At 58.3% G+C, this 14,549-nt stretch overlaps 1 protein-coding gene across 3 annotated transcripts in view; it reads right to left on the reverse strand.

The window, feature by feature from the left end:
• NFATC1 (nuclear factor of activated T cells 1) overlaps positions 1 to 3,871 on the reverse strand; it is a 93,706-nt gene extending 89,835 nt beyond the window's left edge. Inside the window, exon 1 of one of the 3 annotated variants that reach the window (XM_061131243.1) lies at positions 3,474 to 3,869. In XM_061131243.1, the coding sequence (XP_060987226.1) occupies positions 3,474 to 3,600 (127 nt within the window). In that variant the 5' untranslated portion in view covers positions 3,601 to 3,869. Of the gene's footprint in view, positions 1 to 3,473 lie in introns of all 3 variants that reach the window. The other 2 variants (XM_061131245.1, XM_061131242.1) reach the window with 2 other exon arrangements.
• Positions 3,872 to 14,549: the final 10,678 nt, after the last annotated feature.

A 14,549-nucleotide genomic window follows, 5' to 3' on the forward strand; every position in this document is an offset into this window, starting at 1 on the left:
CCCCGCCCCGAGAGTCAGGAGGTGGGAGCTCATGGGGACGCCAGGGTCGCGCTGCTGCCCGCGCCGGCCGCCTTCTCGCGCGGCCTGCTACCGGCAGGCTGATGCCCAGCTGGCTACCTTTCCTTTCTGTAACCCCGCTCGCTTTAGTCCCTCAAATTCCTGAAACACGCGTGCAAACGCCTGTGGGCCCACGAGTAGCCTGCCAACCATCCCTGAATCGCCCCAGAGCTCCCCCAGACCGAGCGAGAAGAGGGGGAGCCCGCGGGGGTGACACCCAAGGCCGGGGCACAGAGCAGCGTGTGTGCACAAAGTCCGTGTACGAGCTAGGCCCGCCTGAGACCGGCCCGCCCCCGGCCCAACTGGACTTTCTCCCAGCCGTTCTGACTTCCCCAGGGTCTTGGCGCCCGTGAAAGCAACATCTGGAAAAGCCCGAGAAAGGTGGTCAGGAAGGCGGGGGGAGAGGCAGAGGATCGCCCACGGGGCAAGGAGGCGGTGCTCAATGGTCCGTTTCTGCGACTCGGCTGCTAATCCAGCCTGCCGCGTCCTCCCCTTGGCCCTGCAGTCCCTCGGCCCCTGGGGACTGCTTTTTCTGGAAGCAGAGAACCTGGGAATCACCTGACCCCCCCCCCCCCCAACTCTTCTCTCTCAGGACCCTTTTCAAAAGGCTGGTTTTCTCCAGTGATAAACCATAGTTCACTTTGGCCTGATTTAGTTTCTAATAATAGTCCTAACTTTAAGATGTATGTTGGAGGGCTGTTTTGTTTTAGTTTGCTTTTTTTGCTGACCTTCAGGCAAATGGAAGTTCTGTTTTCCGTTCAGAAGCCACAGCATTTCATTTTTCTCTTTTCGTTTTTTTTTAAGTTCAGCCACTTTCTCACCCCCGCCCAAAACTTAGACACAAACCTAACAGCCTCTACCCACTGTTTACACTAAAACGTCTCTCTCAACTGTTCTGTCCTGGAGAAAGTGGGTTTACCCTTCCCGGTGGACCCGAGTCCCCCAGGGTCAGGACTCAGGTCTGCTTTGTCCCAAGGAGGAGCTGATCCCCTACCAAGGTCGCCTGAGAGGGGGCCGTTTTCTAACTGGTCCCCTCACCAGCACCCCCAGTGCCTTGCGTCTTGTAAATGGTTTGGAGCTATTTGCCAATTCAGCAGACACTCCTGTCTTGATGGAAATGTTTAGCTTGGCGCTTCCTCTCAGCGGCAGCGGGTGTGCTCGGGGCCCAGGCCTCCAGCCCTGCGAGCGATGCGGCCACGGGGCCTTTCTAATCTGGATTAGGAGACGACGCGGAGCGAGGCGGCGAGAGAACAGGGCCGGCTTTGTTCTGTCCTGGAGCGCCCCAGGCATTCCGTGTGGAGCAACTTCTGAATGGGTGGTGGGCGTACCTACAAGGCCCGCATTTCTCTGCCTTCCCCACGCGGAAAAACAAGCACAGGGCCTTCCCGAACAACAGGCCTAATGAGCTTTGACCAGATGCTCATTTAACTGGAGGGGAAGGCTGGGGATTCCCTCAGATTCTCAGATGGGCAACCAAAGCCCAGGCCGGCCGGTGGGGAAGGCCAGAGCCTTCCGCCAGCCTTCAGCAAGGCAGGCGTGGACCTGCAGACGGGTTCTGCCTCTCACACCCCGCTCCTGTCTGTATGAAGGATTAGATCATGCTTTCTTGTTGGCCTAATTCTGCAGTCCTGATACATGCACCAATATTTGTTTAGTCGAAGGGCATCACCGCGCCTGGCGAACTGTCTCTGAGCTGTGGCACCTTAGAATGTATTCTTTTGTGTAGGAAACAGGACAAATAATCACCCCCCTATAGATGTCTTTTCTTCTTGTAAGAGAAAAGAAAGACCTTTTATTGACGATAGACCACTGACTGCTCAAGTAAAGAGATCTAAACTTTGAAAGACCCACATATTTAAAAAGCAGAGGTAAGAAATATGTGGGGGAAACTTTGATGGAAAGTGTCCAAAGATGTAAAATCAAAATCTCGACAACTTGTAAAACTTTTCTGACAGTAAAAGAGCTCGTCCTGTAAGCATTATGTACTGCTTACATTTAAACCTTTTCTAAATTGGCATGAAATGGTAAGAAATATAAAGTATATGTTAATATATATCTTCCCTTGATTAAAACTACGTAGAAATAACATAAGACATCAAGGCCCTGACCCCCAAATGACGTTCTTACATTGAGTGTAGGGTCTTGAGCGCTTGTTTGCTGACAGTGAGGAAGTTCTCCAGAGCAGGCAGTCTTTGAAAACTGCAGCTGTGATGCAAGTGGGGCCGTCATATTTATTAGAATTGTGCATGAGGTGGTAGCATTTAGTTTCTAGCACTTCCCAGAAGGATGTCTGCCCTTATAAAATATGAGTACTCATTACACATTGGCAGCCTTGGCAGTTTTCTTAAAATAATTTAGACAAAGTACTTCAGCGCTGATAAGGCGTTTCGAAAGGTGTCTCCGGCTTCCGCCAGAGCCCTGGCCCTGGTGGCCTCCCACAGGAGGCTAGTCACCCCTTTGCTCCAGGCTAATTGGGTGGTGGGGGAGTTCGGGGTGGTGGTGGCTGTTTCTCAGGGCGGGTGTGGGGTGAGGGTGAGGGGCTGTGGACCCGAGGCTGCACACAGGAGGGTCGCCAGCAGACTGTCAGTAGCGGTCCCGCCATCACTGGCTTCAGGGCAGACGTTTATGCCATCCTTGTGCCTATGAAAAAGTATCTTGAAATTCGGCAGGCCCTTCCCAAACTGTCCTGAAACATCTACGGTTGGAACTCTCAAATCCACAAGATTGCAAACTGGTTTGAATTAGGGGCTGCGCCCCACCGCGCCTTTCATCGCTTTTAGTCCTGCGGGTCGATCGGCGTGGCAGCGCCTCACGGAGCGGTTCCCGTGGCCCGGCGCCTGGAGAGAATCCGCCCCCGGCTAAGTTCGTAGAGGGGAGCAGAGATCCCCACCTCACTATACGGCTGGTCTTCGAGGCTACAGGGTGGCCCTGTCCCACCGGGGAAGAAACTAGGCCATCCCTCTTTCCTAAAGAAGCCTCAAATCTCCCCAAATGTCCTTCCTTTGTGGCTCTGACGGCCCTAACCTCGCCGGTCCCCTAGCCGCCTGCATTTGAACCGAGTTTCCACAGCGGGATCTGCTGAGCGGCAGCACCAGCGAAGGCCAAGTGCGCGCACTCAGCGCTAGAGAAGAGGAGACACCTATTGGCAAGAAGGCGCGCTCGAAATCAGGGCCGCTCTGGGGAAACACCAGGGGGACACCGCTTCCCAATCTTTGCAGCGCGCCCGCTGCGCGCCCGGCTGCCCGCGCCCCTCCCCGCGAGTGGACACTAGACCGGCCTGCTCGCCCCTCCCCGGGCCGGGACCCCGCAGGGCGCGGGCGGGCCGGGCGCGGACCGGATGGGCGCGGGGCTCCGGGTGCGGGGCCGCCCCCACGCCTCGGGGGCCGCAGTGGGGGACTGTCGCTGCGCCCGCTTACCTTCCTCTGCCGACTTCATGGTGCCGCCGGCGGGCGCCGAGGGCCCCAAAGTTTCCCCGCTCCCGCAGACTGCAACCGGAGGGCCGAGTGGAAACTTGGAAGGGACTGGAAAACTGGTACTTGGCATCCACGCGGCGGCGGCGGCGAGCAGGAGGAGGAGCGGGAGAAGTGGGCGCTTCGCGCTGCCGCCCGGGGTCGGGTCTCCCGCGAAAGGCCCCCTCTCCCCCGGCCGACACGCTCCGGCCCGGGCTCAGCTCAGCCCGCGCGCCCCGGAGAAGTGTGGTGGGGGGTGTGTGCGCGCGTGGCAGAGCCGGGTTGCGGCCCCGGGAGCCCCGCAAGGTGGCGGTGGCCGGGGCTCGGAGATGTGCACCCGCGCCCGGGTCCCCGCGCCCGGCCGCCCTCCCCGGCGCGGTGACTGTGCCGGCGAGTTCGGAGTCTCTGAGTCTCGCTCTGACGCAGGGCCGCGCTCTGCCTCCTGCCTTTTTAAAGCTGGAAAATACCTCCCCCGCCTCCCCGCCGGCCCGGCCGCTCCCGCGCCCCCTCCCTGCCGTGACATCACGCCCCCGCCCGCCCGAGCCGGCGCTGGGCCCGGGGGACCAGCCGCCGAGCGGCCGCCCCTCCCCGCGCCTGGCCGCCGCTCGCCGGTCCCGCGGGGCGCATGGGGGGAGGACAGGGGCGCACGCGGAGAGGCTGGGGCGCACCCGGCGCGCGGCCCGGCCCGGACGCCTGGGTCCACTCGGGTGTCCTGAGAGAACCGCACTGCGCTTTAATGAGGGGGGCGGGGCGGGGCGGGGAGGGGGGCCGACGGGGGTGCCTAGAGAGCCCTGCATGCTGAAGTCATTATGTAAAATCGCAGGCTTCCCCCGCTGTGGAAATTTGGAAAAGCGCTTCCACTGGCAGGCCCGAGAAAGGAAATTCCCATCCCGCTAAATTACTAACAGATTGCACGGCAGTCCCGGGACGTGGAGTCACTGTCATTTTTCTTCTGTAAATATCTGAGCGACCCAGATTGCCTGTTGCACGGCTGGCTGGCGCGGGGCGGGCGGGGGGGCCGTGGAGAACCACGAGCCCCTCCCCGGGCTCCCAGCCGTCGCCCCCGGCCGGCCCCGAGGGCCGGGGCGGTTTACGGGCGCGACTGGGGTTTCCAGCCGACGGGGGCTGGTCCGCTCGCCTCGCGGGGGAGGCCTCTCCAAGCGGCCGCTTCACTTCACTCTTTCCTTTTTCAAGCCCTGCTGCTTCTCGGTGCAGCTCGGCGGCCAAAACGGGACCATATTTTCGTGTTGGCCTTGGATGGAAGGGACGGAGTGTTGGGGCGGTTAAAATGTCTGGTGTATAAGAATCATAAATCTATTGCACGACACCCTATGTGGGTTAAAATAAACCCAAAGCAGAAGACGTGTCTGCCGCGGGGACCAGGAGGCCTGCGGCCCGCGCGTGGGTGCCCCCAAAGGACTCCACGCCCGGCACCCGGGGAAAGGGGGGTGCCACGCTTGATCCAGTGGGGGGGTTGCCCTGCCCTCGGTGCGACATTAAACAACAGGAAGGCGCCCGGCGCGGGGATGCCCACGTCACCACCGCGGTTGTCGGTTCATCCCAGTGGCGTCGGCCCAACTGGGCGCAGGTCTCCCCTGGGGGTCTCCCCTGGGGGTCTGGTGGGGGTCAGGACACTCCTGGTGCCACTACTTGTGGGTCAGCGCCCGTTCTGGGAGCCGGCCCGCCAGGCGCCTCGAGCCCCAGGCAAAGGGCGGGGGGGACCCCGCGGGGACGCAGTGGCTGGGGCTGGGAGACCCCGCAAAGACGTTGGAGGCCCAAGAGGGGGAACCCCTCGAGCTTGCTGAGGGGGTAGGGTCGCGAGGACGCCGGACGGAGGGGGGCGGGGCGGGGGGGAGAAAGGGGGAAGGGAAGCGGAGACTGGGGAGGCGGGGACTCGGGGGGGCGGGACGTGCGTCCGGAGCTGGCAGCCGCCAGGGGGCGCCCCCGCCCCTCCCCCTGCCCCCGCCCGCCCGCCTCCCTCTGCAAAGATGCGCCGGTGAGTCCCCGGCCCCGCGGCCTACGGGCTCGGGTTTTGCCTGGAGAGTTTGCCGGCGCGAGGGCCCGCCCCGGAGGGGAACGGGCCGGGAGGAGAGGCCGAGTCGTGGCGCGGAGCGAAGGGAGGTCTGGAGAGTTGTGTCAAAAGGAAGGTTGACTCTCGCCCCCTCCGCCTTCCCCGCTCAGGATTTCAGGGGCGCGGAGACCGCGGGACCCCTCGGGCCGGGGGTGCCCCTCGGCTGCGGAGGGCCGAGCTGGGGGCCGCTGGCCGCCGCCGCCTCCTCTTCCTCCAATAAATAATTTTCACTCCATCCAGAAAAGTTCCTTTCCTGTCTGCTCTCCACGCGCCCCTCATCCCCCGCCCGGGTGACGGTCTCCCGTCTGTTTCCCTCTGTTTAATGCCGTTGCCCGGACCACGGTGGCCGCGCGCCAGGGCGCAGGGAGTCCCGGAGGCGGCGGCGCAGCTCCGCGGCCAGCGCGCCCCCGTGTCCGCCTCGGGCCGGCCCTGCGGCCACCGCGGGGCCAGCGGCCCCGGCCCCGCGCCCGCGGCCCCCGGCGCCCCTTCCTCCCCTCTGGGTCCTCCGGCCGCTCTCGAGGTGTGTTTATAGCTGCTACTAGGAGAGACGTTACACGGGTTTTATTTTAAGAGTTGGTGATGACTAACGAAGTTAAAAGGAGCTTAGGACAGAAAACAAGACTATTTTTAGATTACTGTTGTTTCTGTGGATTATTGGGGCAAATACACCCAAAGAGGCTTACCATTTTCGAAGTCCCTTTAGTGCCAAATCCTTTCCCCTGGTGCACACTTGGGTATTCATCCTCCCTGCTCAATATTTTCTAGGGACTTTGTAGTCGTTGTTGCTCCCACTTTTGTGTTCAAGCACAAGTGCTATGGAGACGACACCCTCAGCGCCCTTGGCGTGGGGACTGGCTTGGGAGGACCTGGGAGGCACTGGTCTGGCTGGAGCTGCCCTGAAGGGACTGCTGTGTCCCCTGCCCTGGTAGCCCCGCTGGGGACCCCTTGGTCCCACTTTACAGCTTCTGCACCCCCAGCCTGGCAGGGCCTCCTGAGCAGGTGTGGCCGCTGTCCACCCTTTCTTCCTGTTCCCTGGTCACACACCCAGGTGCCACTTCTTGCTCATGAAAATCACCTCAGACATCTGTGAGTTGAATGTAAATGCTTTTGTTCTCACCAGGTCCACATTCAAGCCCTGGCAGTGCCAATGTAAAGTTCTCCCGTTTGGAGCCACTTTGAGCATGCGACTCTTCTAAAGGGCAGGTGCGCATTCCTCCTGCAGCACCTCTGAGCAGCCTGCAAGAGGCTCACAGACTGAACCAAGTGTTGGCAGACATGCTTGGCCACATGGGCATTGAGCCAAAGGGTAGAGATAGGCATTAAGTTAAAAATCAGAATTGCCTGCATGTTAAGTTGCCTTAGTTGTGTCCAACTCTGTGCAACCCTATGGCCCTCCGCCCGCCAGGCTCCTCTGTCTATGGGGATTCTCCAGGCAAGAATACTGGAGAGGGTTGTTGTGCCCTCCTTTAGGGAATCTTCCCCACCCACGAATCAAAACCTCATCTCCTTTGTCTACCTGCACTGACAGGCAGGTTCTTTACCAGTAGCACCACCTGGGAAGCCCAAAAATCAGAATTAGAAAGAGTTTGTTTACTTCTCAGTAAACTTAGCTGAGGTTCTTTTAAAAAGCCATTGATAGCAAACCTGCCAGTTGTGCCTGAAGTTGAAAAAGATGGGTCTGCACACCTGTGAGTTCCCTTTTCTGTTAGGGGTGTCCTTAGAGGTCCGTACATTTCCAGTTTGGAGGTTCTGCTCTGAGATTTTCCCTGTGAAGTCGCTCTTTAATCCTCCCCCTCGTCCCTGAGACAGTGCAGGGGCTTCTTCATCTCCGGACCACCCACTCCAGGCATCCTACCACCGGGTCTAAAACTGCAGTCCTCAGCCAGTCAGTGTCAGCACGGCCAGGGCTGGTCAGCACCCAGGCCGAAGACTCAGCACGGCGCCTTCCACCCTTCGTCTTCCACATGGAAGCAGTCGCCCTGAGTCTCAGCAGTGGCTCCTCTGGGACAGCAGAGAACATTCTCTCTGGACAGCATCTCGCATGACTCTGTGTGTTCTGCCGCGCTTGGGTGGCATGTCCTAAGGACGTCCAGTGGACCTTGCTGGCTTACCACCCTGGGCTCAGGTCTTCTGCTTCATGGTTGGTCTTCTGCCTGGTTGTCACACCCATGATTGAGGGTGGGGTCCTTCCTGATATATCCGACTATTGCTGCAGCATTGCCTCTCCCTTCCTCCCATCAGCTTCTGTGGCATATATTCTGGGCCTCTCTGGTTAGATGCACATATATTTATAATTTTTACGTCTTCCTGATGGATGGGCCCTGTAATCGTTATGAAACATCCCTCTTTGTTTAATGACATTTTTTTTGTGTTAAAATCTATTTTATCTGACATTCATACAGCCGTTCCAGCTTCCCGAACTTGTTCTTTGCTTAATATATGTTTTTCCACTTTAGTCCACTTGTGAGTCTAAAGTGCACCTACTGTAGCCGGGTTCAGGTTGGATCACATTTTCTTTTAATCAGCTTGTTAAATCCATCCACATTTAATGTTAGTATTGATATCGTTGGATTTATATCTGCCATTTCATTTTTCTTGTTTTCTATTTTCCTCCCATTGGTTTGTTCCTCTGTTCCTCCTTTATTGCTTTCTTTATGTTAAGTGAATGTTTTCTAAAGTAGCAAAATGAATTCTTTAGTGCTTTTTACCCCTTTTAAAGTTATTTCTTTAACGGTTGTTCTAGGATTTACTACACACATATTAACATCACAATCAGCTTCAAATACCTAGTAGCTTAATTTCAGTGACATACATAACCATTAATCCTATGTGGGTTCATTCCTTTCTCCTCTTTTTATGGTAATATGTTAACAAATGGTGATGCTGCAGACCCAGCGGGGCTCTAGTGTTCCTTTACCACCTGCAGGCAGTCCCTTCCTTCCAGCTGTTTCACCCACTTCCTTGGTTCTGGTGAAGATATTACACATGTCTTATATTTCCACTAATTATAGGCCTGACATTACATTATATCTGTATTATTTTATACAATTGCTTTTTAAACCAGTTATTGGAACAAAGGAGGAAAATATACATTTGTACTGCTTCATAAAATGACGTACTTACCTTTAACAGCACTGTTTATTCATGCGGCTTCAGTGTCTGTCTGGGGTCACGCGCTTTCCGCCTGAAGAACTTCCTTTATTTCTTGTAAGGTGGGTCTGCCAGCAGCAAGTTCTCAGTGTTTATCTGGGAAAGTCTTCATTTCACCCTCACTTTTGAAAGGTAGTTTTGCTGAGTATCGGATTCTTGGTTTGCAGTGTTTTCCTCTGAGTACTCCCGTGTGTTGCCCACTGTCTTCCAGCCTGGGAAGTCTCCCCTGGGGCAGGTGAAGTGACCTTGGGATGTTCGCCTTGTCTGCGACCCTCAGTGCTCTCACGGTGATGCAGGGTGAGGTCGTCTTCATTGAAGGGAAGGCCAGAGGTGGATTCCTGGGCCCACCCGAGACCCCGCCTGTGGGCTCCTTACCTGGGAGGGGCTGCCTCCCCCTGCCGCTCTGCGTCTGCTTTGCTGTGGACTCAGCCGCAGCTGGGACCCCAGGCTGTACCAGAACCCCAGCTGGCCCCGGGGTCTGTCCTGCTCTGCAAGGCCCACGAGGGCCTGGCGGCCTCCGAGGCGGACGCAGGTGGGGCAAGGATGCCCCACAGAGCAGAGTCCTCATGGTTCCCCTCCGTCCTCTTGAGGGATCCTGCGTGGGCTCCTGCTGCCCTGGGCCCCTCCCGGCAGCCTCAGGCCAGGCCTGTGTTTCTGAGAGCTAAGGGTGTGCGGAGCCAGTGGGCACTCCACACTCACCATGTCTGGGCATCTGCTCTGGCCACCGACCTGGCTGGAGGGAACTAGGGTCCTCCTCTGCTTTCTGGCGAGCTTCAGGGTTTGCACCTGTGAGCTCACTATGCTTTCCTTTTGCAGAATGGTAACAGTAACAGTTTTCCTGATGGCAACCCTTAAATTCCGCAGCAGCCCAAGGTGAGCAGTTTTCCATCCCAGTCTCCGGCTGAGGTTGGCTGGGTAGGGGGTGCTCTGGGTCCCTTTATTGTTCTAATTGGCTTTGGTTTTGCACACAGTGTTTTCAGGGAGGGTGGGCACAGGACCCCAGGCACAGGCCAGCACCCCCTCCCTGGCCCAGGGCTCTGGCCCAGTGTGGGAAGAGATGGAATCCGCCCATGGCTTGGGTCTGCCGAGCTTCCCAAACTATTTTTAAAGTGTTTTTGGTTCAATAAAGCTCTAAACAAGTTTTGCCAGGCACTTTTTCCATTAATTTTTAAACCGGAGTGAATTTCAAGGGAAATTTAATCCATGTGCTTCTGATTCATTTACACTTAACTCATGGAGATGCCGCGTTGAACTGTTTGATGTTGAAGCAGAAGGCAGCTTTTTACAAGCCCGCTTGGCCTTTTTTCCTTCTTGGAAACAGGAAGTGGCATCTTGCCAAAGTGTAAATGGACGGGAACCCTCAGGGAAGATGCTGTTTCAAGCCCACACCCTAGAGCCTGGGGCTGTGGCAGGGCTGGGCTGTGGGGTCCCAGGAGCTGGCAGCGGGGTCTCCAGGCAGGGGCCATGGGCCCAATGCCCCCGCACACCCTCAGGCTCCCCTGCGTTTGGGCCTCTGGTGACCAGACAGCAAGAGACCCTATGCTGTACTTGTCTGCTTACAACTGGTGTGGACACATGCAACACAGTTCACTGTCAACACACAACACAGTTCATTGTCAACATGCCACACAGTTCACTGTCAACACACAACACAGTTCACTGTCAACACACAACACAGTTCACTGTCAACACACGCAACATAAGTTCACTGTCAACACACACAACAGAGTTCACTGTCAACACACACAAGTTCACTGTCAACACACACAACAGAGTTCACTGTCAACACACACAACCCAGTTCACTGTCAACACACAACAAAACACAGTTCACCATCAACATACAACACAGTTCACTGTCAACACACGCAACACAGTTCACTGTCAACACACACAACACAGTTCACTGTCAACACACAACACAGTTCACTGTCAACACACGCAACATAAGTTCACTGTCAGCACATGCAACAGAGTTCACTGTCAACATACAACACAGTTCACTGTCAACATACAACACAGTTCACTGTCAACACATGCAACACAGTTCACTGTCAACACACACAACATAAGTTCACTGTCAACACACACAACACAGTTCACTGTCAACACACGCAACACAGTTCACTGTCAACATACAACACAGTTCACTGTCAACACACGCAACAGTTCACTGTCAACACACGCAACGCAGTTCACTCTCAACACACGCAACGCAGTTCACTGTCAACACACAACAAAACACAGTTCACTGTCAACACACGCAACACAGTTCACTGTCAACACACACAACATAAGTTCACTGTCAACACACACAACACAGTTCACTGTCAACACACACAACACAGTTCACTGTCAACACACGCAACACAGTTCACTGTCAACATACAACACAGTTCACCGTCAACATACAACACAGTTCACTGTCAACACACGCAACACAGTTCACTGTCAACACACGCAACGCAGTTCACTGTCAACACACAACAAAACACAGTTCACTGTCAACACACGCAACACAGTTCACTGTCAACACACACAACATAAGTTCACTGTCAACACATGCAACACAGTTCACTGTCAACACACGCAACACAGTTCACTGTCAACACACAACAAAACACAGTTCACTGTCAACACACGCAACACAGTTCACTGTCAACATACAACACAGTTCACTGTCAACATGCAACATAAGTTCACTGTCAACATACAACACAGTTCACTGTCAACACACGCAACACAGTTCACTGTCAACACATACAACACAGTTCACTATGGAAACAATAAGTGTGTGCTTCACTGGCATCAAGTACGTGCACACAGTCGCCATTGTCTGCAAAGTGCTCTCATCTTCTCAAGCCAGCACGCGGCCCCTGAGGACTACCAGCCCCACCCCTGCCCACCGCCCCCGTCTTCGAACCTGCATGCTAAGCTAAGCCCAGGCCCCTGTGTGGGTGGAATCACTCAGTATTTGTCCTTTTAAAACGGCTGTTTCACTCGGCAACACGTCCTCAAGGTTCATCCGGGTTGTTCCCGGCCAGCGCTCCTCCCTGTTGAGGCTGACTCAGAACCCGTCGTGGGCAGGGACCTGCTTCCCTCCCTGCTTTTCCGTGGAAGGGCGTTTGCGTTGAGTGCACCTTCCCACCGGCAGGAAGGTGCTGGCCTGAGCACGGGTGCAGATGCCCCTAGAGACCCTCCCTCTGGCCTCTGGGTGACTGGCCCCTTCAGGGGGTCTCTGGCCCACATGCTCTAAGTCAGGCTCCTCCAGGGACCCACAGCCCATGCTCGCTCTGTCGATGGCACTGCAGTGGCTGCTCTGGGCAGGTGCTACCAATGTCCCGGAGGATGTGAGACCTTCCAGCTGGTGGCCTCACATGCCTCGGGTCTCTCATCCCTGCTGGCAACAGCTCTGTAACCGGGCCCGCCCCTCATCACTGCTGTTTAACGATGCATGGACCCGCATCCTCACGTGGTCCTCGTGCAGCGTCCTCCGGATCTGGCCATATGGGGCCCCGAGCTGTGGGCAGTCCCTCCTGGGCAGTGTGACGGGGGGCTCTGGACGCCCTGGGTCCCAGGGCAGCAGCGGGAGGTCTGCAGCTGAGTGGCTCACCCTCCAGCCTGGCAGCTGTGGTTACCGAAATGCCTTTAGGTCCCCCCCAAACTTCCCAGCTGGGCACCCACCGAGCGTCCACCTTCCTGTTTCTTCCTGAGGACCCGGGGGGCCCCCGACCAAGGGCAGCGTGTCCTGATGAATGTTAGGGTCGCGTGGTGGGGTGTCGGGGTCTGCGTCGCTGACCACACTGGGCGTCCTTCCCCCGTAGAGGCCGTTCAGCCTCCGAGCACCTCGTCCAGATCCAACCAGCCTGAGCCCGGCCCCACGGTCCCGGTGCCCCCCAACGCCCTCCCCCACCTGTCCACCATCTGCCCCTCATGTGGGCATTCAGATGGGAAGGGGTGGCGGCAGTCAGGATGTCTCAGCAATTGTGGGGGCGGAGCCCGTGGCCTGGCATGTATGCCTGTGGGGTGTGCCTGGTGGCGGGCAGGAGGGTCCCAGCACCCAGGCCTTGCTAGTGGAGGCGGCCACCCGCAGGGTTGTGGGGGCAGCCCCTCATGTCCTGGGAGGTCCCAGTGACAGGCTACTCTCCCAGAGGTGGTTGGTGGTGGCGGGGGGTGCAGGGCCAGATGGGGACCCCACAACCCTGCACCCGGCTCGGGCTCCAGGGGTGTGGGGACCTCAGGGCTCACTGAGAACAGCTGAGGGGAGCAGCGGGAGGCTCCCTCCCCAGAGTCCCTGACACGCCCCCAGGGTCCTTGGCATTGGCACTGTGACCCCTGAACCGAGCCAGGCCCATCCAGTCCACTGGGCGTGGGCGCCTCGCCCCCTGGCACCCCCAAAGTGAGGCCAGAGCTTCCTCCAGGACTGGCCTGGCCCTGCGCTCAGGGGGGCAAGTCGTGTCGGGGGCGAGTCCATCTGCTCTGTGACTTCGGACATGGGGAGCTGCCCAGCTGGAGCGGGGGCCTCACGGGGCTCTGGGGCCAGGAGGCTGTGTCCCAGTCGGTGAGATGTCACCCCAGTGAGGGGAGTGGGCCTGGGGGTGCAGCTGCCTTCCGCTCCTGTTTGGGGAAAGCAGTAAGAAGCACAGTACCCCTTCTCCCTGGGCGAGACCCCAAAGGCGTCATCATGACTGCAGCCTCAAGACACTCAGAAGACATTCTCCTCGGTGGCGACAGTCAGGGCCGCTCGGGATGAGTACGTCAGGGCCAAGTGGACGCCCGTGTGGCCAGCACGCCCTGCAGTTGTGCCCAGAAGCCCTCGACTGTCTAAAGTGTGAGGCTCCCCGCCGCTGCTCAGGAGTCTGGCTTCTCTCAGAGCCGGCTCCCCGGGGGTGGGTGACTGGGCCAGGTGCCGGGCAAGGGACGTGAGGACGCAGCCCAGACCCGACACCGGCCTCATCATAGAATCAGAGCCGCGTCGGCTAGGCCAGCCGGTCTCTGCACCTCCAGGTCGGAAAGAGCCTGGGAGCCCTGAAGAGATGTTAGGTCGCTTTGAACAAACAGCATCCAGGCTTCAGCGACCCCTGCGCAGCGCCCAAGACCGCGGGACGTGGGCTCAGACCTGACAAGGCCGTCCCGGATGGCCCCCCTGCCCCCGGTGACATGGACGCAGACACGCAGGGGCCGTGGGGAGACAGCGGGGGCCAGAGGGGCCGGCCCAGAACCGGGGTGGACTCTGTCCCTGCATTGGTGGGCGCGCCTCTGGGCCCAGCTCTGCAGGCCGCATCTTAGGCCGCGTGGGTCAGGGCCCCGGGCTCTCACAGGCCTGCCCGGGAGGACCCCTCTGGCTCTGCCGGCCGTGGGCGCGGGCTGCGTGACCAGGGCAGGGGCTCCGCTGCCCAGGGACCCGAGGCCCTGCCCCCGGCCCCCTCCTCTGCTTCCCTCGCTGCTCAGAGGTCGTGTCTGCCCTCGGCTCTCCCTTCAGCCCTGACCGACCGCCCGGCCGATGGGTGGATGTAGACCTCTGAGGGGCCTGAACAGGGTCCAGATGGACAACCAATGTGGGCCCAGACTCTCCTTGGGAGCCCTGACCTCCTCAGAAGAACCACCGCGGCTCGCGGCCCCTGGCAGAGCATCCTGTGACCTGGGCCGGGGAGTGCCCGCCTGACCCCGTCACCCTGGCTCAGACCCCGCCAGGGCCACGGCAGCCGCTCGCCCAGTTAGCAGAGGGGACGGAGGGGTCGGGCAGGGACTCGGAGGCCCCTCCCCGCACTGGCCTCCCTGAGCTGGGCGGGCTCCCAACCCTGAAGACAGCGGGGCTGGGCT

This window comes from Dama dama, chromosome 27 (assembly GCF_033118175.1).
Source record: "Dama dama isolate Ldn47 chromosome 27, ASM3311817v1, whole genome shotgun sequence".
Classification (NCBI taxonomy): Eukaryota; Metazoa; Chordata; class Mammalia; order Artiodactyla; family Cervidae; genus Dama; species Dama dama.